Here is a 27,761-nt window from a genome sequence, read left to right as displayed (position 1 = left end):
ATTGATCAGGCTGCATATGAGGTTTTAGCCAACTGTACTCAGTGTTTCCTTCTGACTGAATCTGCAACTAGAAGCCAGGCTTCCCCCTGTCTTTTGACCTGGCTGGCAGTGTTTGCCACCCAGGAATATTCAAGACTAATTGTGGGGTCAGCTGTGATAAATGTCCACTGCTTCTGCTGCTACTGCATGCAGTGTGCTTATTAATGAAACCTACCTTGGGGAAAATTACAAAGCTAGGTAATGCATCCAGTTATACAATCACACATGCCTACTTTCTTGCAAAAAAAAAAAAAAAAGAATTGAAATAGGACAGAATATTTAGAATGTGTCTCTTCACCTTTCTTTCCCCAATGGTAACAACATAGTACAGTTGGCCCTCCATATCTACAAGTTCCACATATGCAGATTCAACCAACCAGGGATCGAAAATCTTAAAAAAAAAAAATCCAGAAAGTTTCAAAAAGCAAAACTCGAATTTGGTGAGCCGCAACTATATATTTACAAAGCATTTATATTGTATTTACACCTATTTACATAGCATTTACATTTTATTACATACTGTAGTAACCTAAAGATGATTTAAAGTATGCGCAAACACTATGCCTTTTTATATAAGGGACTTAGAGCATCTGTGGATTTTGGTATCTGGAGTCCTGGAACCCATCCCCTGCGGATACCACAAGAAAATTTTCTATAGGATTACATATATAAATGTACACAAGTAAATTTTATCACGCACATATTTTTAACATAAATGGGATTATGCTATACATCCTTTTAATTTATCTGTGTGCATTTTTTGACTTAAAAATGTCAGAGATCTTTCTGTGTCAGTGTATATATAAAGATTTATTATAAGTGAATGTATTAAATAGGGTATATATTCTATGATTAAATAAGTCATTTCATGTACTTTTAAAATCTTTAGTGTTTCACTATCACAAAAAAACAGATATTGTAGTTAACATTATTTGAATACATTTATGTGAACAAGTGCATTATGTCCTGAAAGCTAAACTTCTAAGGGAAATATTCCACTACAACATTATGATACCCTCTGAATGGCGCCCACTGTAGAAAATGTAAGGGCCCACTTCCTTGAAACTCCAAAACACTACATATAAACAACTTTATGATGTTTCTTCAATAAGTGAAAAATATATTTTTGTAGGTTTACAGATGTGTGACCTCCTTTGTGAATTGCATCTTTAAAGCCTTGTCCTTCTTTTCCATAAGCTGAATTTTATTATCTTATAAACTCTACGTATTATGAGTGATATTTTCATTTAAATTAGCATCACTAGAAAAAAACATTTGGTTAATGTAATACAAACAGTGTGTAAACATAATAGAAATGTAAACAAATCAACTAAAACCCCATCCCCTTACGAAGAGCCACAAATATTTAGAACATGAAATTTTCCTGTATTTCCTCATGCATTGTATTGTGGGCATTTACCTTTCGTTAGACGTTGAAATATTTTCTTCCAGGCTGTCACTGGTTAGTTTGCTGTTATATAAGCAATATAATAAACACCTATATACCAGTTGCCCAACCCAGAGAGTAGAATATTCCTAATAACTTACGTATACCTGCGTTCTTTCCCTATAGCACCCCCTTCCTCATTAACAAAGGTGACCACTATTCTGAATTTCAGGTTATCATGTGTATGCCATAAACAACACATTGTTTGTATGTTGCTTTTTCATCTCAGCATTGTTACTAACATTCCTCCATGTAGTAGCTGAATTTCCATCAACGTGTAGTTGAAGAGTTATTTTATTTCTACTGCTGTGTTTAATACCATTTATATGGGTATGCTTTTTAAAATTCATACAATGGATATTTGGATTGATTAGCTTTATGTTCTCATAAAAAATGCATTATTGGACATATTTTCTAGTGCTCATGGACAGTGACCACTTTTGAAACTTTACAATATCATGCCAGACTATTTCCTATAGAAGCTGTACCAATGTATGTACGTAAAAGAAGGTGGAAAAAAAACTGTGCTGAGCCCATCCTAACACTTGTAATGTCATACTTGTTAATTTTATGTTTCCTTGTTTGTGAAATGCCTTTTCATATCTTTTCTCTACTCCTTTTTTACTTGTTGATTTGTAAAAATTCTTTACTTCTTGATTTTAATCCTTTTGGGGTTTTTTATTTCTTTTTTTGGCAAATATTTCCTATAGGTTTAAAGTTTTTTTTTCTTTTACTTTCCTTAATGTATATTTTAACAAGTAACATTTTAGTTTTAATGTATTCAGGTTTATCAATCTTTTGATAAATGGCTAGCACTTTAGCCTGCTTTGTGTAACAAACAATGTTTCCTCAGTGGACAGAAGAGAATTCACATTTACTCTCCTAAAATTTCAGTTTTAATTTTTAAAAAAAATTATTTATTTTATTTTTGGCTGCGTTGGGTCTTCATTGTTGCACGCGGGCTTCTCTAGTTGCCGCGAGCGGGGGCTATACTTCGTTGCAGTGCGTGGCTTCTCATTGCGGCGGCTTCTCTTGTTGCGGAGCACGGGCTCTAGGCATGCAGACTTCAGTAGTTGTGGCACGCGGGCTCAGTAGTTGTGGCTCGCGGGTTCTAGAGCACAGGCTCAGTAGTTGGGGTACACGGGCTTAGTTGCTCCGCGGCATGTGGGATCTTCCAAGACCAGGGCTTGAACCCATGTCACCTGGGTTGGCAGGCAGATTCTTAACCACTGAGTCACCAGGGAAGCCCCTTAGTTTTCATTTTGACATAGAAATTTTACGTGGTGATGTAAGATAGGATGGTGTGAGTTATTGGAATAGAATAGATAATATATATAAAATATCCACAATATTCTAGAGTGGTTCTGTCTAGTAGTGATCCCTTTCTTCTTTTCCCTTCTTCACTGCCTTCTTTCAGCCCTCTGCCCTCCCTTTCTCTTTCTCCATTCCTCCCTTTCTCGCCTCCTTTCTTCCGACCTTTTGGGTGTTGTGCAACAATTTTTCTTTTCATTTTTAAATCCATCTTTTCATGTTTTGGATAATTCAGTTTTCTATCATGCAAATCCATCATAAATCAAATTTCCATATGTGGGTATTTTTCTTTTTAGACTCTGTTCTATTTTATTCATGAATTTGTCCATCTCTGAACCAGTACCACACTCTTACAACACTATAGCTTTATAGTTAATCTATGCCTCATTGAACATGAAATCTTATCTATTATTTTTTTCTTTGCTTTACTGTACACATATTAAATTTAACTTGTCATATCCCATAAGGGTGAAAATAAAAACACACACAAAAAAATCATAAATGTTTAAAAAAATTGCATTACATGAAGTCTACTGATCAATTTTAGGAGAAATAACATCTATATGGTGTTAATTCCTCATCCATGAATATAGGATTTTTCAATCAACTTATTCTTTATTATCCTTAAATAAATTACGACATTTTTTTGCTTGCAGGTCATTGTTAGATTTATTCTTGATTGTTTTAAAGTTTATGTTGGTATCTTAAATTTTTAAATTGTTTATTAAAATTAATGTTTGTTGTTGGTATATATAAATATATTTGACTTTTATATATTGATCTTACAAACAGCCACATTACTCCTCTTTTCTACTGCCTATGTTTGTAGATTCATTTGGATTTCTATGTAAACAACTGTATCATATGCAAATAACAATGGTATTATTAGTGATCTTCAATCCTTATAATTGTTATTCCTCTCCCTGTCTTATTGTGCTGGCCAGAGCTTCAATACTTTATTGAATTAGAGTATTTATACAGAATATCCATATCTTGTCCCCAAATTTAAATGGAATACTTCCAGAATTTCCCAATTTAGGATGATGTTTGTTGTACGGATTTTCTTTTCTTTTTCTTTTTTGAGTGACACCTTTCATACATTTAATTAAGTCTTCTTCTATTTCTGTTATACAGAATTTTTATTATGAATCAATGTTAATATTCTCTGTGCCTTGTGAGATATTGAGATGATTTCATTTCATTGGTAATGTGGGCATATACACTTACTTATTTCTGCATTATTAAAACATTCTTATAATACTTTCATATACCCAAATTGGACACTGTTTATTAATATTGTTATAGAGTTGGTTTTGCTTTGCTAACATTTTGTTTAAAAGTTTTTCATCTACATTCATGAACACAACAGACTTACTATTTTTCTTCTTCATACCACCTGTCTAACTTTTTATCAAAACTTTTCTGTCTCATAATATGAACTGTAGAATATGCCCTTATTTTCCATTTTTTGGAGGCATCTATATAATTTTGGAAGTTCCTTAAAACTGGTAGCACTTGCATATCAACTATCCAATTTCTAGTGAGTTTGATTTCTTTTTTTTAATTGAGGTATTAAATAATTGTTTCAATTCCTTTATTATTGAAAACGATCCTATTTTCTAATTCTTTCTAAATCAGTTTTTACCACTTACATTTCTGCTTTAATTTGTCTATCTCCTAAGTTTTCAAAGACCTTGTCACTGAAACCTACAAAAGCTTTTCAAATTAAGCCAGTAGCTGAAAAGTTTATCATAGAGCTGAAAAGTTTACCATAGTTGTTTCTGGTGAAAGCCTAACCATCCACATGACTCACCATTGCTCTTCCATCCATGATGATGTTTCATCTGTTTTCTTTTAAAATTGTCATCTTTGGTTCTTCAGCAGCATCCTAACCCCAAACATAAACCCCATGTGACTGTCAGACCAGCTTACTCTCTGTAAGTTGATTGCTAAATGGATTGAAAAATGTACTTCTCTATCTTAACTTCTTAATCCACTTCATCCATGCAGTTTTCCCAGGAGAGTCATTCATTCCTTATTTCATTCATTCCTTGAATAGTAGCCCTGGATAATTATTTAATCAGTCTGAGCTTCAGTTTTCTTATCTTTAAAATTAAATTAATACCACCTGCTTTGTTGGGCTGTTTTAAGGAATAAACAAAGTGTGTATATAAATTACATTGTACTATCCAGAGGTTATTATTAATTTAATAATTTTATCTTTATTAAAAGTAGTAAACATATTTCATAGGTCAGATTGTCACTCTTCTATTTTACCACCTCTCCCACCCACAGCATTCTGGCAAAATAGTCAGCAAGAGAATTCTAACAAGCAAAGCTGGATGGACAGTGATGAGAGTTCTCCTACCTCCAAGCTGATACTATTAGGAGACCTATTTATGGCACTGGGGACAGTAAGTTCAGATGATAACAGCTCTGACTGAGAACAAACAAATGCAAGAGACGTGGAAAGAGTCAAAATGCAGGGCTTGGTGTGACCACTGACTTTTCATTCATTAAGCTGCAAAGACCAGCACATGTGAGGCTCCCACTTCATAGGTCATCCTAACGATGGAGAAGATGAAGGCATGTGGAGCGTCTGAAAAGACTCCCCTTTGCGGAAACTTTAGTACTATATACTATATGTTTCACCTATCAATTTCAACATTTCGCTTGAAGAACTAGTAGGTATGAACATTTTGTAATGAAATAATCATTCATGGCTCCTGAATTTATTTTTGCCATTTTATGGAAATTTTAAAAAATGAAAACGATTTTTTTAAAGCAGATAATGATTCTTGAGTCTTCAGTGTTCGTAATTATGGCACTGGCTCTCCTAGAGTTTTTTATTTATCCATGATAGCTAAATTTGAAAAAAGAACCTATGTTAATGTATGTTTAGTATGTTTAGCTCTGTGTCCAATGCCTTCTTATCACATATGCTCAACAGCCACCACTATAGCACACCCTAAAAAAAAGTGGGTGGTAAGATTATAATGCTTAATACCACTAAAAGCAAGTCAAAATATTTCATCTAAGATTCAGAGGTCTACTTTCCATTTTAAATAAGTTTTAGGATAACACTGATATAGAAAAATTAGTGCCTGACAATAGTATCTAAAAAGCACACTACAACAACTCGTTAAGAAAGAAGAAAAACTGCAGTACTGATTCCATTATCTTGGAAAGTGTCTTATAATGAGATTTCTTAAATGACAATGTGTAGGAATTTCTTTTTATTCCAATAGCACATTTTATTATTCAAGGAAAATAAGTGATACCTGTCATTTATATCTAATTTTGATGTATCAGATTTAGCATATAAATATAATAAATGTATGGCTACTAAAGAGTGTACATATTGTACATTATATGTTATAAAGTTATATTCTTTAATACTTAAAGGAAACCAATGTGCGATTGATAAATACTGTTAGCATAATACTCTGGAGTGAATGCTCATTTAATTGTACATATTCATTCCTTTGTGCAGTGGTTGAGAGTCCGCCTGCCGATGCAGGGGATACGGGTTCGTGCCCCGGTCTGGGAGGATCCCATATGCCACGGAGCGGCTGGGCCCGTGAGCCATGGCCGCTGAGCCTGCGCGTCCGGAGCCTGTGCTCCGCAACGGGAGAGGCCACAGCAGTGAGAGGCCCGCGTACAGCAAAAAAAAAAAAAAAAAAAAAAAAAAAAGAAACACAAGGCTGAAGGATAAAAAATGATTTTATCATGTCATCAACTCTTCCTCTTCTTCTTCCTCCTCTTTGTTTAGAAAAAATAGTTTACATAAAGAGCTTGCCTTAAGAAAGGTCTTCATTTTGATTTAAACATTTTGAGCCAGATACAGCATACTTATCTCTTATTATTCAGCTCAATTCATATTCATACCTGTATGTACACAGTTGTATATTATTCTTACAGTTATAGGATTATTTGGCTTCACAACTGTCTCACTAAAATCAGGCAGAATTTTCTGGTCAGTGATGTTGCTATTGCTTATTAACCTTTTTTTTTTGGTCTAGAAAACCAATTCTTAATACCTTCCAACTCGTTTTCTAATACCCAAACTGTATCTATACATACCTTGGTGTCACTGATATTATTACTGCTGCTGCAGCCAATCTGACAAAATCTATGCATGAAGCAATTATGTCCCTCAAAGTTTCTCTATGTTATATATTTTAAAAGGGGGGGGGGTATATGCCGTCTTTTTCTGTGGATTTTGATAATGTCAGCTTCAAAGTGATGACTCATCAACTGTAATGTACCTTTCCCATCATTTCAGCTTAAAGTAAAACAAATTATAACTATGTCCTCCCATCTTGTATCTATTTTACCAATAAATTACAAAGTTTAGGTAAATAAGGAAGTTCACCTCTTTCAACAAATGTGGCTAGTCTTTTGAGGATATTGTATGAAAGATGAATTTATACTGATTTGGGGGGGCATTTAATGTAAACAGTGGAATGGTTATAAACAAAATGTTATTTGGACTCATCATTATGAACCCAATAAAATTTAATGCTGTTCTCATCATATTCAGAAAAACTTTCAGAGTATTTGAGAAAATATATATCCCAATGAGCGATTAATAATTGAAACATTAATTTCTTTATCTCTGGAAATCTCAAAAACATCTCATATGCATATGTGTATTTTAGAAGAAAAAGAGAGAGAGGCAGAGAAAAATGACAAAAAGAGATGAGAGACAGAAACATGAGTGAATATTTACTCTTGGGAAACCTATGATGCTATGTCATTAAATAACTTCAATATTCTCCTTAGTGTAATACAAAATAGAAAGAAGTCAGTAAATAAGGTCTGTAAAGTAATCCAAATATTTGTTCCTTTTTTGACTGGTGCACATAATTTTTGGAAAATTAATGTGTTAAAATGAGTATCAAATGCTTTGAAGTCATTTTTGAGTGAATAAAAACAAAGGAATACTTAGTGAATTTTATTTTATATGCATCAGATCATTCCACCAAGTTAATTTTAAAATGTGAAGTAAGAAGTTATTTTGAATTAGGAAATACATCTAGACATCTATTAAAAAAAATTACTTTGGGGCTTCCCTGGTGGCACAGTGGTTGAGAGTCCGCCTGCCAATGCAGGGGACACGGGTTCGTGCCCCGGTCTGGGAAGATCCCACATGCCGCGGAGCGGCTGGGCCCGTGAGCCATGGCCGCGGAGCCTGAGCGTCCGGAGCCTGTGCTCCGCAACGGGAGAGGCCACAACAGTGAGAGGCCTGCGTACCACAAAAAAAAAAAAATTACTTTGACTAGAATCAAATACAAAAGAATAGCTATGCCTAAGAGAGATACATTTCATGGAAAATCCATATACCTAGAAAACTAATTTTATGAATGATATAGCACCTGCATCAATCCGCTTATTTAATATGCATTTATTAACTACAACTGTGTATCAGGAACTGGGTTAGAGTCCAGAGACTCAAAAGCAAGATAAGAGTCCTTGCCATCAGGTATCTTAATTGAGAAGGCAGACAGACAAGAAAACATCTGATTCACATTGCTATGGAATGTTTTGAAAACAGTTAATGCAGAATAACTGGAGGAGAATAAATGCATTGTCAGAGGGGATGGGAAAGTGAATGATCTTTCCATTCATCAAGTTAGTGAATAAAGCTAGTGAACAGGTTTAGAAAAGGGTGAGAAAATGAATTTAGTATTAGAATGTGAAATTTGAGATACCTATGGGACATTAACATGGAAATGTAGACTAAGTAGTCAAATAAACCTACATAGACAGAGAAATCTGAGATGGAAGAAGATAGTCGGAAGCAATCCGTGTACACTTGATCAAAATCATGAAAAGAGAATAAGAAGAAGGAACACAGAGTTGTGTTGCAGCAAAGGAAACCATAAGGTTCCTTAAACAACTAAAAATAGGGCTACTATATGATCTAGCAATCCCACTCCTGGGCATATATCCAGAGAAAACCATAATTTGGAAAGATACCTGCACCCCAATGTTCACTGCAGCACTATTTACAATAGCCAAGACATGAAAGCAACCTAAATGTCCACTGACAGAGGAATAGATAAAGAAGATATGGTACATATATACAATAGAATATTACTCAGCCATAAAAAAGAATGAAATCATGACATTTGCAGCTACATGGATGGACCTAGAGATTATCATACTAAGTGAAGTAAGTCAGAGAAAGACAAATATCATATGGTATTACTTATATGTGGAATCTAAAATAAATGATATGAATAAACTTATTTACAAAACAGAAACAGACTCACAGACTTAGAAAACAAACTTATGGTTACTAAAGGGGAAAGGTGTGGGGGGATGGATAAATTAGGAGGTTGAGATTAATATATACACACTACTATATATAAAATAGATAACCAACAAGGACCTACTGTATAGCACAGGGAACTCTACTCAATACTCTGTAATAACCTATATGGGAAAAGAATCTGAAAAGGATATATGTATATGTATAACTGAAGCACTTTGTTGTACATTTGAAACTAACACAACATTGTAAAAAAATGACATTCCAATATAAAAAAAAATGCTGGAGAGAGAGTGGAGAAAAGGGAACTCTCCTACACTGTTGGTGGGAATGTAAAATGGTACAGCCACTGTGGAAAACAGTATGCAAGTACCTCAAAAAACTAAAAATAGAATTGCCATATGATCCAGCAATCACACTCCTGGGCATATATCTGGACAAAACTATAATTTGAAAAGATACATGCACCCCTATGTTTATAGCAGCACTATTTACAATAGCCAAGACATGGAAACAACCTAAAGGTGCATCGACGGAGGAATGGATAAAGAAGATGTGGTACATATATACAATGGAATACTACTCCACCATAAAAAAGAATGATAATACCATTTGCAGCAACATGGATGCACCTACAGATTCTCATACTAAATGAGGTAAGTCAGAAAGAGAAAGACGAATACCATATGATATCACTTATATGTGGAATCTAAATTACAACATGAATGAACTTACCTATGAAACAGAAACAGACTCACAGACATAGAGAACAGACTTGTGGTTGCCAAGGGGGAGGGAGAGGGATTGATTGGAAGTTTGGGGTTAGCAAATGCAAACCATATATATATATATATATATATATATATATATATATATATATATAACTGAATCACTTTGCTGTGTACCAGAAACTAACACAACATTGTAAATCAACTATTCTTCAATAAATTAAAAAAAAAAAGATCATGTTGCAGTACAACAGACATGGATTTGCTCTTTTATGAGTCTAAAACCTTGAGCAAATCTTAAGCTCCCTGATCATGAGTTTCCTTATTGGCAAATGAAGAAAATGCTTAACTCATAAAGTGATAGTATTTTGCATATTCCCTAGCATACAACCAACATATCACTATTATTATTATAAAATTAAGAAAGCATATATACATGAAATGAACTAAGTTCTGAGTGTGAAATTCTAAGAAAAAATGATATTAAAAGAAGTGACTAAGGAGAATGTATCCAGATATATAATAAGCAGCACCTCAGAGATAGGAGACATTGATTTTCTAATATCCAGGGAGATGAGACTTTTAAGATAGGTGAAAACAGCTAAAGCTACGTGACTTAACACTTAGCAATTTATCAGTGACAATAGCAATGTCAGTGGAGAGTAAAGTCAAAACCCCAACTGCACTGAAGAGGAGATGGAAAAGTGAAAGAATAGCCCATTTTATTAAGAATGTAGTTGTGAAGAGACAAAAGAGTTGAGAAGGTAAGTAGCTATACATTTCCATAGAGATTTGTCAAATTAAAAATGAGAGTATCCTCAATTTCACATGTTGCTCATGTTTTTGCAACTCCGCAATGACCTGGGAATTGTTTTTCTGTTTTCCTTTTGGTCTTGAACCTCTATCCTTTATCCATTCCTGTTGTAATTTGTGATTATTATAACACTTTCATCATCGCACATGTTTTCATAAACTAATCCAAATCATTTTAATACAGAGTAGTCATATGTTAAAAAGGGTTTACATTTTCATAAACTAATCCAAATCATTTTAATACAGAGTAGTCATATGTTAAAAAGGGATTACATACTTGAGCTAAAAAGCCAGTAGAATAGGAACAGCTCAAGACGTAATAATAAGAGGGTGGGAATAATAAATTAAGTATCAAAGAACCAACAGGAACAGGGACCCAGAACAGAAGTTGAATACACCTTATTTAGGAGGAGAGATGCCTCATCCAGTGAGAGGGAAGGAAGTCAGGATGGGTATGAATATCAATGTGTTCATAAGGGTAGGAGTAAGGAAAATAAGTTAGAATAATTTACTTGCCATGGCCTCTGATTGATAAATTAGGATCAGGGACGAATACTGGTTTTGTGGAATGTGATGTTTAGAAAAATCTGAAACCCTCTTTAAGAAAAAATATGCAAAAAATGTATATAAATTTAGGTTTAGATAAATTATATATAAATATATAAATGTAATATATGAATATATAAATAGTTATTTAAAATAAGAAATCACAACAAACTGGAAATTTAAGATAGCTCACAGATATGACATCATATGATCTAGAATAAAAACATAATAATTAATTAGCTTGATATACTTAAAATTTTTCCATTTATTGGCTTTTCATATGAACAATTTTGAATAACATATTTATGAAGAGATAAAAAGATGAGATCAAATTGTAGATTTCTATAAGCTGATTGTCTCTATATCAAATTGCCTTAAACTTTCATGCTTCTTGAGTTTTAGAGTTTTAAATGGAAGAGCAGGGCGTAATTTGAAAAAGTCTACTTGGTATAGTATTATCCGTAGAAATGTTAAAGACTTCATTACTTCAGTGACCTAAGACTTGAGTCTTACTTTTTTTTCCCCAAAAGGTCCATTAGCACCTGTAGGATCAATAAGAGGATGACTGAATAATTTGTGAATGTGTGTGTGTGCATGTGCACATGCATACAACTTGACAGTTACAGCCTTCATTGTAAGTCACAGACTATTAAATTGTCTTTGAAAGCAATTATGAATTATGTGCATACCAAAATCAATGCAAAGCATATACTTTTATCTGTATGTTTCTTACATTAGTAAAACACATATTTTTGTCATGATGATGTGCTCCACCAAACTCTGTATTCCAATTATCACCATAGGAACAAATAATTGAATCTTAAGTGCAGAACTTTTTTTTTTTTTTTTTTTTTTTTTTGCGGTATGCGGGCCTCTCACTGTTGTGGCCTCTCCCGTTGAAGAGCACAGGCTCCGGACGCGCAGGCTCAGAAGCCATGGCTCACGGGCCCAGCCGCTCCGCGGCATATGGGATCCTCCCAGACCGGGGCACGAACCCGTATCCCCTGCATCGGCAGGCGGACTCTCAACCACTTGCGCCACCAGGGAGGCCCTTAAGTGCAGAACTTTTTAACTGAGTCTGTGATAACATGATCAATAATGTCCAATGTTTTACCATCATCCAAATGAACTTCCAAAAACTTGATTGGGAGTCCACAAGTTGCATGCACTCAAGTCATTACTGCAATAAATGAATTTTCTTTTTAAAGCATTCTGATCACTCTTATGTAAAAACGGCATTACTTGATCTTTTTAAAGTTCTTCTTTTGCTAGTGGACCAAAATCTTAACAACTATTACTTCACTTACAACACACATAAGAAAACTTGAAATTGAAAATGCACATTAATTTAAAAGTCACATTTGATCTAAATGAAAAATCATGCTTAAAAGAGTGTTATACAAAGGAATTCTCTGCAGTTTAAATGATTGCCTTCAAGCAGAGAATTCACTATTAATTTGAGGCAGATACTGATGCTTCTTTAGCATTTTTGTGTTTATGGTTTCCACATGGTCAGTGATATCACTAGAGTTCCCATCGCTGATGGTAAAGATTGATAAATATTTCATAGAAGTTATGTATTCATCATCAACACTTTTTAAAACAAAAATTCATAGAAATGCAGAACTTAATTTTTCATTTAATATGCATTTTCATTTTTGAGATATATTTGCTGAAAAGTTTTTTGGCAAAATAAAAATGCATAATATAACACAATATTTATAAACTACCTGTTTAATTTGTAAGACACCAAGGAAGAGTGTTCAAATTTCATTAAACATTCTTGGCAGGACTGATCATTTTCTCTTCCTCACATATTTCATGTACATCTAACCTGTGATTTCCCACATCTCCACTGACAATGCTGATTGCTATATTTGTTCCCATTTGCATCTCACAAGGAGAGGACAGGCATAGTCCACAGCATAATGGACTGGCATAACAAGTATACCAGTTGGCCAACAAGGTCTTTCAGTGAACATTTATTTTTGTCTTTGAATTCTCTGTACACTGTATTTCAGAAGAAGTTGTTGCTTGTATGTGGGAAAGATTGGGAAGAGAAAGTTTTTTTGCTTTTTTAGATGAAATGATTATAGGTTAAAGTGAGAACTGTGTTCACTGGACATGTATGTGTCTTACATCTGACTAGAGGATAACAGCAGAAGCAGGATGTGCAAATTAGCTCTCAAACCCCTCAAGTTTATTATAATGTACCCATGAATAATAATACTTAAACTAAAAATACAAAATTCTTATGCTAATACTAAATTGAGTTGGATGCTGGGACACCAGAAATAAACCAGAAGAGTCCTGGGTAAACTTAATTATTATGGTCACAGTAGTTGTAAGACCCTATGTGATTTGGCCCGTCAGTGCTATTCTAATATGCTATCTCTGTCCATTCTGCTCCAGCCACGCTGGCCTTCTTGCTAATGTTCCCCAATTGTGTCAAATATTCTCCCATCATGATGCTTTTAGTCATGCTCCTCCCTCTGCTTTAAATGTTATTCTATGTGATGAGCAAATGGCTTGCTTCCTCATCTCCTTCATGTCTATACTCAGTGAGTCTTTCCCGGCTCAGCCTATTTAAAATAACCATCACAGAACACTAACTACCAATATACACTCTGTTTACCTTCCCTGCTCACATGTGTATATTTTATTAGTTTAATGTGTGTCTTCCTCCACTAAGACCATGAGGGCAGAAAGTGATGTTTCTTTTGTTCATAGGGGACTGGCAGTGCTAAGACTTTTTCCTGACACCTGGTAGTCATTGAATTAACATATGCTGAATCAATTTATATTACTAATACTATTATATATATATTTATTGCTGTTGTTATTGTTAAACTACCATTTCACTTTTACTTAGTTGTTGAATCATTATTCTGTTTGAGTGTGGACTACATTCAATAGTCCACTGTTATTATTTCTAATTAAATTATAGGAGTATGTTACTACATTATCATTAATAAAGGATTCTGAGATAATCATCTGCTATGAGTTTTCTTATTTTCACTCATTAGTAAGATGCTGTTATTTGACTCCCTGGAGCTGACAGTAAAGTTGTGCCAGGGAGCTTGCTGGGCAGGCTTAGATAATAATAGCAAACTGAGGATAGTCAAATAAAATAGTTTATGATACTTATTAGAAACTTGACTTTTGTAGAATAAAATAAGAAACAGGTAGAAGGATATACACAAATGCATTGGTTATTTTCAACAGCCACCTTAGGAGAAAATGTTATTTTTCTAGACTGTTCAAGGAATTTGGATAAAAAATCACCTCTAAACAAAAACACATGGATCTATAGTCTGTTATTGAGCTGTTCTTTTCTCTGTGAAATGAGTAACAAAAGTTCAGATTTTTCAGCATCTTTAAAGTAATAATCGATTTGTTGATGTTTGTGGAAAGTGACTATAGACTTGTAATGCCCAAAATTCTTTCATGAGGCTAGAAGTTATAGGACTATTAACTGTAGGAGCATGATAGATTTTGTTACTTGTATTTAACATGTTGATCTTTAATATAGACGCATATATCGCTTCTCAAACTCAGTCACTCCACTGATCAAGGCAGAGACAAAATTATGCTCACACATTTAATTGGGGGGGATTGCAAAATCATCTACATCATATTTTATGATTAATCATTAGAATTGGAAGGGTCAATGGAGTGCTTTGTTTTTACATTAGCAAAGAAACGATTTTTTTTTCCTGGAAATTTGCAGTAGAGCTGGATTGAATTTTGATGAACATTTTCTTAGCATTTTGAGGATTTTGTTCAGCTCTCTGACACAGCAAGATTTCATAACAAGAGACATATGTAATATGTCATAGTTCTGATTCAAGAGAGTTTTTATTTAAGTAAAATATGGTAGAAACTTTGTTATATAAAATGATATTTTAAATTAAGAAAGTAATGAAATCTGTGGAATGTGTTATGTGTTTTCTAAATTACAAATTTATTTTAACAGGAGAATGTATTCCAAGGCTTTACTATGGAAATATGTGTGATACTTGGAATATGTGAATCTGTATGTTGACTGTTAAAATTTATTTTTTAAATGATATATGTTTTACATTTAGTTCAGGTATATGAAACCAAAGATTTTTTTAAAGCACCTATTTCACAAACAATTCATTGTTGTGATTGTTCACTATGCTGAACAATCTGGAAAATAATTTACATAATTTAAAAATATTTATCTTATATATTTTTTCAATTCAATAAATACTTGTTATTTTTCACTTAAATATTTTAGGGATGATATGAGAAAAAGCCATCTGTACTTTCATGAAGCTGATAGTCAGAAGGGAACAACCAATATCACGAGTATACAAAAAACTTGATATTAACTTTTCATAAGTCACATTAGCATATGCAGTTGGTATAACAGCTAGAGATGTGCATATTTATTTTAATGTTGTGAAGGAAAAAAAATCTCATTCTGTGAAGACCAGTGAGCGATATATGTTTTATATTTCATTTTTGCAACTAATTTATACCTAAAAACCATTCATTCAATTATATCATAATATGCTTCATCAGGAAGAAACAACTTACATGATACAGACTCTAGTTTCAGATATCTTTAAATAGTCATTATCAGAGTGAGAGGATTTATTTAAAGAGATACAATAAAGACAAACAAATAAACATCTATTTCTATATTGAAAACAAAGATAAAAAGGGAAGGGGCCAGAGAGTTTGGGTATTTACTAGATAATTTACACTAGGGATTAGCAGAGTTTCGATACATCAAGAAAAGCATCTAAACAAAATGTTAGAAAAGAAGAATAAAGATAGGACGAGAGAGGAGAAAAGAAGAATAAAGATAGGATGAGAGAAGAGAGGCATACAAAAAGATCTAAAAATTTGGTATGGTAAAGAGGAACAATGGGGGAAAAAGGAAATTAAAAGAATGAATAACTGCAGGCTCTGGGTGGCAGATAAAATATTTAGTTTTTTAAAAGTGTATCTATAGTAGCATTGGAAAAGTAATAAACCAGGAATAGAAATGAAATTAAATCACAAATTAGAGTAGTAAAGAGACCTTACAGAAGAGAACAACTTAGAAAGCAATACATTGAAAGGGAACTGATGCAAAAGGCACCCTCTGCCTCCATGGTTGACCCAGGATCAGGGATGGCACAGCTAGAAACAGGGATGGGAAGAGTTACGACACGTGAGGTCAGCTATGGGATTAAGTGAAGGATTACAGCATAGCCTGACCAGGGTCCCATTTCAGAGGAGCTACCTGGGGGGTTTGCCTCCTGGATAACAACTGAGGAACAGCTCTCTAACAGAAGTGCACATCTACCACTGGGCATGCAGCCTGGGGACTGGCATCAGATATAAAACAGGGCATTCTCATAGTTATAGAGATGAAAGTAGAAATTCAATACAATTCCATTCAAACTCATACTTTAAAAACTCGAGACAGTAACAACACATTGAAGAGAGTAAATGTCATTAAATTTTGAGAGAATAATTAGGGAGTTACATTATATAAAACAGTCTCCAGTGAGAATCAACAAATAGATCCATGAAGCAAAGGAAAGGGCAGCAACAGTCTAACATATATATTATTTCACCATATATAAAGTACATCAAATCAGTGGTGAAACAGTGGAAAATGAACAGCTTTCGTTGGGACAGCTAGATTTCAATCTGAAGGAAAAAAATGTTCCATGCCTACCTCATCCTAGTCTGTCAACGCATCTCTAAGAAAAATGTAATCTGTAAAGATTAAAGGTTAGAAATTGAAAACAAAATGAAAAATTAATAAAAGATATAAAAATATTTCAGTAATTTTGGCTTGAGGAAAGGTTCTTCTAAAATATAAAGTTGAGAAATCATTCAGTGTAGAATTAGCAATGAAAATTTTATATATTTATATGGACAAGAAAAAGAACAAAATATACAAACTGAAAGCACACAGAACAAATGAGAAGAAAACACTTGCAACATATATAAAATGATGATAATATTTATACAATAAGATTTTAAAAGGAACACAAAAAAGACAAATCAAAAGGAAAATAGGCAAATAAAAGAGCATACGTGTAAAACCAATAGCTAGTGGGAAGCAGCCGCATAGCACAGGGAGATCAGCTCGGTGCTTTGTGACCACCTAGAGGGGTGGGATAGGGAGGGTGGAAGGGAGGGAGACGCAAGAGGGAAGAGATATGGGGATATATGTATAGCTGATTCACTTTGTTATAAAGCAGAAACTAACACACCATTATAAAGCAATTATACTCCAATAAAGATGTTAAAAAAAAAAGAGCATACGCTTTACATAAGAAATCAGAAGTTTAGTATATATAAGACAGAATGCTTGTTTGGAGCATCTGTTGGTTTTGCCTTATTTGACTGTGGGGAAACATGCTGCTGAATACAGTTTTGGTACGTCTATCAAACAAGGAAACCAACGGCGTTGACCCAAACAATGCGGTAGGCACGTGGCCAAACCTAGGCCTATGAGACACTTCTTTTCTAAATTTGAAAAATGTGAAACACAAAGATCACGATAGATTGCTGGTGCAAAAAACTAATGCTTGTCTAAGAATTTAAAGTAATTATTATAAATTTAATGGGGAAGTTACTCTAATTGTAGCGTATCAATATGGCCTATAATACCTATTATATAGTAATTAATCTACTAAATCAGTGGTTCTCCATGCTGTCTGCACATAATCAGCTGGGGAGCTTTTAAGAAATTGAAGTGCCTAGGCCCACCACTCAGATATCCTGAATCTAGCTATACTCCCAACACCTCCTTCAACCCATACCTATGCCCTCATAGGGAGTTCTCCATTCTCACTGTTTAAGGATAAAAAAACGGATTTACCAGTGCCTCTCCATGATGTATCAGAAGTAGCTGGCGGTAGCCTGCTATGGCAGTACAAATAAACTGGGAATAATGTGAGGACAGAAAAGAATGCCGTTTGACCTCTGGGCAGTATCTCAAACAATAAAATGTCCTGTTTACCTTTTCTAGACAGAGAGATAGTTAGAGTTTAGGAGACATACCAATTCAATAGTACTGACTAACAAATATTTCTCACACTATTAAGGACTCGGAAAGGATAAGAATGGAGAATTAGCGATGGAAGCAAAATTTATATAAGTGAATGTCTCAGAATGGACCCATAATTGGGAGTATAATTGCTCCAAAGAAATGCCAGTTAGCATGCTTTCTTAGTCACTCCCAGTGAATGTTCAAAACACTCATGTTCACGTTGGTAGGGTCGGAAGCTTTGGAAGGGATAAACAACATGAATTTATCTTGAACAAGAAGAGTAGGTACTGACTCTGGAGTACTCAACTGTCATCAAATGAACCAATTAGTGAATTCCAATATGTTGCTATACCTCAAGGGAACCTAAGCCAGCTACTTAAGGGTAGCCTAAAATCCCTGGACCCTTTCCATAATGCAACTGCAGCCATTTGTCCTCCCTAACCTGACATTTGTTCTAGCAATTGGATTGACTTTTCTTTCCCATTATGCCTGTGTCAATGATCATAGCAAATGACTTACTGAATGCCTTAACCACTACCATAGTGTCCCACATACTGCTGTCTCCTTTCAAGGAATACCATTCACAGAGAAGGAAGAAAGACAGTGGGCTGATGCCCCTGTGACATAAAGGCCTTCTTACATGTTTTATCAGGGAGAAACAGTTGTCCATAGAACACTGAAATAACCTACTAAAGACTCAGTCACTGAACCAGTGGGAGCACTTAAATGGTGTATGATCAAACAGCTGTATCATGTGCTCTGAACTATACGATGCTGCTTTACCCAATTCAGAAAACATGGTTCTGGAACCTAAATGTAAAGCTTGGTAATGAAACTTACAATTACACTTAATACTCACTGTGAATCTTAAATTTATGTGTCGAATTGGCTGGGCCACGGATGCCCAGAAAGTTGATCAAGCATTATTTTGAGTGTTTCTGCGAGGGTATTTTTAGATGAGATTTAACATTTAAATCAGTAGACTTCATAAAGCAGACTGCCCTCACTAATGGGTGACCCCCATTTAATCAGCTGAAGGCCTGATAGAACAAAAGGCAGACCCTAACCCAAGAAAGAGAGAATTCTCCAGCCTGATCACCTTTGAACTGGGATGTTGATTCTTCCTAGTTCTACAGCAGCTGGCCAGCCTTTGGACTCAAACTGGAACATCAAATTACAGATTTGGATTTGTCAGCCTCAATTAGCATGTGAGCCAATTCCTTATAATAAATTTCCCTCTGTACATATGTACTATTGGTCTGTTTTACTAAAGAACGCTGACTAATACATTCACTTTCAAATTTGCTTCACATTCCCTTGGTTTTGAACTCTTATGGATGAGATGTTTTAACACCAAAGAGGAATGCTAGCATATGAGACAGTAAAATTTTCATTGAATTGAAGCTAACACGTGGGCATTTTGAGGCTCCTCGTACCACTAGACTAACAGGCAAAAAGACAGATAGGATGTTAACTGGTATAACTGACTCTGATTCCCATGGAGAAATTAGGTTTCCTGCTATATGATGGGAAAAGGGAGTACTAATAGGAGCTCTACTCCGATCATTGGTTTAGTTGTAAGGGCTAGGTTACATACAGTCACAAACAACCCAAAATCTTCGCGGCATAATCTCACAGAGGCTTCTTTATCATCCATTCTACAGGGACGTGGGGTAAGCGGGGCTGGGGGTAGGGGCTCTCTTGCGTGGTTTTCACTCTGGCATCCAAGCTAACCAACAGGCCAATATTGAATACTGCTGGACACTGTGGTAGAGGAAAAGAAAGAGTGGAAAATTTACTTTCTGCTCACAGTTTATTGTAAGAGAAAGCCATACAGCCACTCTTAATACCTAAGGTGAAAGGACTGAAATCAAGATCAAGTGCCTGGCAGAAGACCTGGAAATATCTGATAAACAGTACTAATACTGAGAGGTACTACCATGCCTGCATTCAAGGCACATGAGAAACAAATTCAGCCCTATACAAGCTATACTACCAAAATCTCAGACCTATCAGGGAAAAATATTTGAGTCACGGGCTTCCCTGGTGGCACGGTGGTTGAGAGTCTGCCTGCCGATGCATGGGACATGGGTTCGAGCCCTGGTCTGGGAGGATCCCACATGCCGCGGAGCGACTAGGCCCGTGAGCTACGGCTCCTGGGCCTGCACGTCTGGAGCCTGTGCTCCGCAACGGGAGAGGCCGCGATAGTGAGAGGCCCGCGCACTGTGATGAAGAGTGGCCCCCGCTTGCCACAACTAGAGAATGCCCTCGCACAGAAACGAAGACCCAACACAGCCATAAATAAATAAATAAATACATATTAAAAAAAAAAAAATATTTGAGTCACTACGCTGGGGAAACATTTCCAAGAAGCTGAGAAATGTTTTATATTTCAGCTACAGTTTTCAATCAGTAGTAAAACCAGGACTATAGACTTTACATGTGTTTTATTCTTTGTGTTATGAAGAATATCATTTAATGAAATTCATATTTATAGTTAAATATGTAATTTTCTCATTACATTTCTGTATATTGAGACCAAATGGATGAAGGGAAAGGAGAAAATAGTCATCTCCAGAGATGTTTTAGAGAACCAGGACTTGAAGCTGGATATAGTAACAATATGAGACTTGGGGTTGTCTACATTTTAGTAGGATGTGTATTTTTGGCTACATATTTAGCAGTAGCAATATGTTGATTGGTATTTTTTTCAACTTTTATGTTCAGAAAAGAAGAGATATTGGATAACTCAATGGTTGGACCATGGTGAACACCTATTGCTTATTCTCACCGAGAACTCATCTTTCATCCTCAGGTTATATAACATCCTCATTTGGCTTTGAGGAGACAAACAATTTAGATAATAGTCTTGACAGGACTGTTAGTCCAGATGCTCCATCCCAAAGTAGCCAAGGCTGTGGCATGGGAAACAAGAGAGGCTAATAAATATGCTTCTCCTGGGGATATAAAGTTTTGAATATAGAAGCAAGAATACCAGAAACAATTGAAATCAATTTCTTGTAGCAGTAACTCCTACGGACTCTGTCTTTTTAGTCAAAATTTCCTCAAATTGTCCTGATTCCTATCCTTTCTGAAACATAGTTCTTCACTTTTCCATTAATTATAGGAGCTACTTCATAATTTTCCAGTAAACTCTATTTTGGATCATAAACCAGATTATATTTCTGTTGTTTATAGAAAAGTCAATCTAACTAATGCCATATTCAACTTTATAATTGATTAGCCATGCAAATAAAAATGATATGGATATATTTTCACCTAGTATATTTAACAGTAATAAAAATTACTGAAGATAGCCAATTTAAAGTAGGGCGTGGGGCCTCCCTGGTGGCGCAAGTGGTTGAGAGTCCGCCTGCCGACGCAGGGGATACGGGTTCGTGCCCCGGTCTGGGAGGATCCCATATGCCGCGGAGCGGCTGGGCCCGTGAGCCATGGCCGCTGAGCCTGCGCGTCCGGAGCCTGCGCGTCCGGAGCCTGTGCTCCGCAACGGGGGAGGCCACAACAGTGAGAGGCCCGCATACCGCAAAAAAAAAAATAAAATAAAATAAAAATAAATAAAGTAGGGCGTGGGAAATAAAACATTATATATTGCTGCTGGGATTATAATTTGATACAAAGTTTTTGTATAGTAATTTGGCAGAACCTGAGAAGTAAAATTGAAAATATTTGAATATGCTTCTAAAAACAGATAAATAGATAGACATTAACTTAAATTATGCCAATTATTTAAAAGTGCAGGCAATATAAATATTTCCCAATAACAGAATAGTTAACAAAACTATGGAATACTGTGCAGTTCTTAAAAACATTTAAACTGATCAATATCTACTGAACTCAAACAATATCCACCATATGCTTTTGAGTAAAAGGAAGCAAGTTGCAGAGCAGTAAAAAAACTAGTCTAAGTTATATTAAAAAATCCATTTATCTATGCAACACATATATGTGTGTGTCTATATATGAATACATTGTGTATATATGAATACATTCTATACATACAGTAGTTTTTATATTTATAGAAGTTCTTGGAGGATATGCACAAACAATTCACAATAATATCCTTGAGAGGTGGTAGTGCTTAAAGTGGGGCCCTTAAGTTAATTTCTAAATAATATTCATTGTAGCGTGGAATTGTACAAGTACACTTATTACTTTTATTTTTCAGTATATTAAACTAGAGAAGATAATAGGATGGCTAACAGTTAAAGAGTAAAAGGAAACATGTAATACATATTTAAAGTGGAGTAGGAAAAAAATGAAATGAAATGAGAAAACAAGGCTAAAATCAAGGTTATTGCAATAAATTTACATAGTGCTACAAAGTGATTATGTTATTGATTATTAATTAATAAATGATATTAATAACAAATAACAGTCATTGAGGGCATATTATGTGGTAAGCACATTTTTATATGCTTCATGGGTAACACCCAACTTAATTTTATAACTAGCCTATGAGGCAGGTACTATTCCCTCAGTTCACGGAAAAGACCAGGACGACACAGGGTAGTTAAATGGTAAGGTTTATAATTAGCAGAGTCATTAGGTATTTAGTTTAACTATAAAATACAAGCAAATCCTGGATTTACTAGATCTGGTGAAGCTACAGAGGTCTTGGAGGAGCTAAACTTCTTAATGCAAAATTCCTTAATCCTGCAGATTAAGAGCTACTTCTTTGAAGTTAAGAGAATATTAAAGAACAAAAAAAGAGGCATCCTGACTGAGCTTCTGTGTTAATATCAAGACTTTACTTTTTCTTGTCTTTAACCAGACTGGAACTTCCAGCATGTGGCTCACCTAGCCAATAATCTGACCATGATCCTCTACCTGGTGGAGTCTGGAGCTTGACAAAGGCAGTGTTCTGAACTAAATTCCTGTGGTGAGCCTGCCTTCTACAGCAAGGGGGTTCCACACATCATGGCTCAACATTTGGAAACTAGCCCTGGACAACAGGTAGCAGGCAATGGAAGAAAAAGATGAGTATAATTGTGGGAGCCTGTGCTAATTAACTGCATGTTATTTACATTTATCTAACATGAGATACGACGGCATAAATTTTATTCTGAGCATTTAAAAGACAATTTTAACATTTGGTTTCTCATTTCTGAGAATAACCTAGAAGACTTATTTTAATCATACCGATTTTGTTTTTTTAAAGAAGTTTATTTATAGAGCTCTTCTCTACTTCATCTGGTCTAATGTTTACTATCATGTTGATAGAGAGAAATCAGATCAGTGGAAGAAAATGACATTAATTAGTTAACTAGGCCAAGTTAATGATGAATTATTTCAGTGCATACTTGTGATATCAAAAGTATATGGTATCTGTTGAAAAATAATTGTATTTCACTACATCTTGCCTATTAATAAAGTATCTTATGAAAGAGTGATATGTATTAGAGTTTGTAAGTAGTAAGTGAAAAAATCATATTATGATTTCTATTCTTTGTTAACCAGAAGAATTAAAAATTAAAAAAAATTTTTTTTTATTCTGTAGTAGATCTATGTCCTATATTTAATAAACAGAAGGAGAGCAGTTCTTCTAACACATAGATGGTTTAGTAATTTAAGGACCCAGCTAATATATGTGTATGTCTGTGGTGTGATTATTCTTATTAACATTACTACTAGCAGTATGAGAATTACTTCACAATATTTAGAAAGGAGGAAAATCTTATTGAAACAGACCATTGTGAAAAACAGCACCTCCATTAGTTTCTCTTATGTAGTTGATATTCAACGTTGTTTTGTACACTAATCTGGCTGCTGTATTTGAATAACATTACTTCTAGGTTTGTCTGGCTGCTTATTTAATTAATTAGTATTAAATGAATTAATGGTAATAATATATATAGGCTTACCCTGGCATTGGTCCATTTCCAGCAAGACTGTAAACCTGACGAGGATTTAGTAGATATTGGAATTTTCTGTAAATTCTATAAAGATGAAAATATGGAAGGAAAGAATAAAATTTAGTGATATCTCCAAATTTTTATTCTAAATATGCACATGCATTTAGAACACTCTCTATCCTGCTTTTGAATATTATTTAGCTAATGAGATTTCAAATAAATATTTTAAAATATCAGTATACAATTAGATAAATATCTTCTCTTAATAGATCCTTGGGAAATTTACAGATTATTGGGTCAATCTAACAGAGATGAAAGTTATTTATCCCATATATAAAATGGGATTGGACACTGTATGCATGAAAGTAAAGACTGTGACTTCAGCTACTTAATTTTTGTTTGTTTGTTTGTTTTGCGGTACACAAGCCTCTCACTGTTGTGGCCTCTCCCGTTGCGGAGCACAGGCTCCAGACACGCAGGCTCAGAGGCCACGGCTCACGGGCCCAGCCGCTCCGCGGCATGTGGGATCTTCCCGGACAGGGGCACGAACCTGCATCCCCTGCATCGGCAGGCGGACTCTCAACCACTGCGCCACCAGGGAAGCCCTCAGCTGCTTAATTATTTCACATAAACAATCATCTTGATGAGCTAGATCACAAAATGCTAAACTATTTCTATAGGCACATATTAAACAATTCATTTTTTTCTGAAAGAACTCAATCTTTGCATAACAAATGCAACAGAAATGTTTCTAAGTACACACACATCCCGTATCACAATTCTGAGACAAAATATTAAACGTGAAGGAATATATTTGGTATTTAAAATTAGTTTTTATATATACATGTGAAAATATTACTATATATCTTAACATATTCATATTATGTGTACTGAAACTCTCCAAATATCTACTTATATCCTCCCACGTCCTTGTGCAATACCCTCACATTCTAGATCTTGAATAATGATATCACCTAGCATCTCAAGAATGATCTTAGAGCCATTCTCAGTACCTCCTTTCCCCCAGCACCTGAAATCGAGGACAATCCTGTACCTTCTAACTGAGTAATGTCTATCATACCTGGTTATTCTCACTGCCTTACAAGTTCTCTCACCAGCTCTGTAAAAGTCTTGCCTATTCAGCCTTCTTCTGTACTTCTATTTAAGTACAGTCACGTTGTTTCCATGATGAAAAGTTCCTGCCAGTGGCAAGTTACTTACAAAATATATATATATTTTTTTCTGCTGTACGCGGGCCTCTCACTGCTGTGGCCTCTCCCGTTGCGGAGCACAGGCTCCGGACGCACAGGCTCCGCGGCCATGGCTCGCGGGCCCAGCCGCTCCGCGGCATGTGGGATCCTCCGGGATCGGGGCACGAACCCGTGTCCCCTGCATCGGCAGGCGGACTCTCAACCACTGCGCCACCAGGGAAGCCCACAAAATATTTTATTATGTTTAAAATAGTTTGGGCTTCCCTGGTGGCGCAGTGGTTGAGAGTCCGCCTGCCGATGCAGGGGACACGGGTTCGTGCCCCGATCCCGGAGGATCCCACATGCCGCGGAGCGGCTGGGCCCGCGAGCCATGGCCGCGGAGCCTGTGCGTCCGGAGCCTGTGCTCCGCAACGGGAGAGGCCACAGCAGTGAGAGGCCCGCGTACAGCAGAAAAAAAAAAAAAAAAAAAAAAAAAAAAAAAAAAAAAAATAGTTTGTCTCGTCTTTCTCCTCCTTTCTCTTAAACTTCAACCTCGCTGAATATCTCTTGGTTCCCTACCAAAACACCACACCCCCTTCCACGCATCTGTCTTTTTTCTTCCTTCATCTGGCAAACATCTACTTATATCAGAACCAACTCAAAAGCTAGACTTCTGAGTCTTCAGAGACAATCATTTCTTCCTCTGAACTTCCATAGCACTTTTATTTTAAACATTCCTAGCTTAGCTTTTGCCTTGGGGTTACTGTAGTAAATCTGTTTACGTGTCTGCCTCCCTGTATGACTGTGTCTTCTGTCTCATCCCCAGTTCCTAGTAGAAACTGGATTCCCTCAAGTGTTGCTGTCTGAATGATGTGTGAACATTTTCACACCTGTTGACTGGTATGGGAAACTATGTGTGAATATATAATTGTTACCTTTTTCTACTTATCTAATACATCAAAGAAGAAAACCTACATATTTTGAAGGGAAAACCCTGAATAGAATTCCATTATTTGTGAAAGATGCTTCTTATGCATTCAGGAGAATTTATGACTGCATTAATAATAGATCTCCTTTAAACATATTTACAATTCTTTTGACTTTGAATGGCCCGTTAGTGTATAAAGGACAAAGCACAAGTGGGTGTGCATATAGGAGCACTCAAATATCCTCCCTATCCCCCATTAAATTTAATTTACTGATGACTTCAGTGTATCTATCTGTAGATATATATTTTTTAATTTAAAGAAAATTATTTTTATGTACTGGGAGAAGAGGGAGTCAGATATTCAATTAAGGGTCATTCTACATTATTAATATTATCTTAATTTGTGGGGAATGTTTCCATTTGAAATATATTTTTTTTCACTTGATACTTCATTTGTTTCTAATTTCCAACATGAATTTAAGTCTCATCTAATACTTTGTGAAGAGTTTACTTCTTTTTCAAGATATCCATAATATATACAACTAACAAACTGTGAGTAGGAAAGGAGAAAATAATTTTAGCATCATTATTTATTATTTTATATACCTAAAAGTGAGGCAACTGTTCTCTTTAATAAAGCACTGTAAATATTTTATATTATTAAGTCACTAGTTATTTAAAATAACTTGTCTTGGGGCCTCCCTGGTGGCGCAAGTGGTTGAGAGTCCGCCTGCCGATGCAGGGGATACGGGTTCGTGCCCCGGTCTGGGAGGATCCCATATGCCGCGGAGCGGCTGGGCCCGTGAGCCATGGCCGCTGAGCCTGTGCGTCCGGAGCCTGAGCGTCCGGAGCCTGTGCTCCGCAACGGGGGAGGCCACAACAGTGAGAGGCCCGCATACCGCAAAAAAATAAATAAATAAATGAAATAAAATAAAATAAAATAACTTGTCTTGTTAGCAGAGTTAAAAGTATAACTATAAAGTGATAAAAGGGAAAACTTTTTAAGCAGAAATAATATTTTATTGAATGGAAAATGACCATTCTTCATTTAATTGAAATGAAGCTGGAAAGTTAAATGGTAGGAAAGGAAATTACTTTTCAAAATTCCTTTATTCATGGAAACATTCAATTTCATTATTTAGTGAAACCACAATGTAAATTTCTATTTTTATTATCATAGCGTCTGTGTGAGTGCTTTTATCTGATTGCTCATTTTTTGGCAGGAATTAGTTAAGAGTTCTAGAAATTATTAAGACAGGTACAACTGCATTTCTGTTTCTGACAATCCTTCTTAGAAGGACATAAGATTTACTCTTCAATGTGGTGATTTTCAGATTTTTATTAACTATTATGATTTAATCATTAATTTTACAAAAAGGAAAATTTTTTGTTGTCCACATGAATACTGAGATACTTTATAATGCAGCTCATTATTATTATGATTAAATATACTGTGCTCCTCCAGGATATATAGCATCATGTTCTCCAAATGAACATGCAGAAAATCATTATAATATATTTTGTCTAGAAGCTGGATATAAATTCTGTTTCTAACTACTGGGCAATCATTTACCTGAAGTCA

At 35.2% G+C, this 27,761-nt stretch overlaps 1 protein-coding gene across 6 annotated transcripts in view; it reads right to left on the bottom strand.

The window, feature by feature from the left end:
* Window positions 1-27,761, bottom strand: part of DGKB (diacylglycerol kinase beta) — a 653,248-nt gene that overhangs the window by 412,404 nt on the left and 213,083 nt on the right. For all 6 annotated transcript variants that reach the window (XM_060107578.1, XM_060107580.1, XM_060107582.1 and 3 more), the window contains one exon: window positions 24,071-24,145. In XM_060107578.1, coding sequence (XP_059963561.1) covers window positions 24,071-24,145 — 75 coding nt within the window. The remainder of the gene's footprint in view (window positions 1-24,070; window positions 24,146-27,761) is intronic.

Source organism: Mesoplodon densirostris, chromosome 9 (assembly GCF_025265405.1).
Source record: "Mesoplodon densirostris isolate mMesDen1 chromosome 9, mMesDen1 primary haplotype, whole genome shotgun sequence".
NCBI lineage: Eukaryota > Metazoa > Chordata > Mammalia > Artiodactyla > Ziphiidae > Mesoplodon > Mesoplodon densirostris.
The sequence above is the reverse complement of the archived record's forward strand: the minus strand, read 5'-3'. Positions and strand labels throughout refer to the sequence as shown.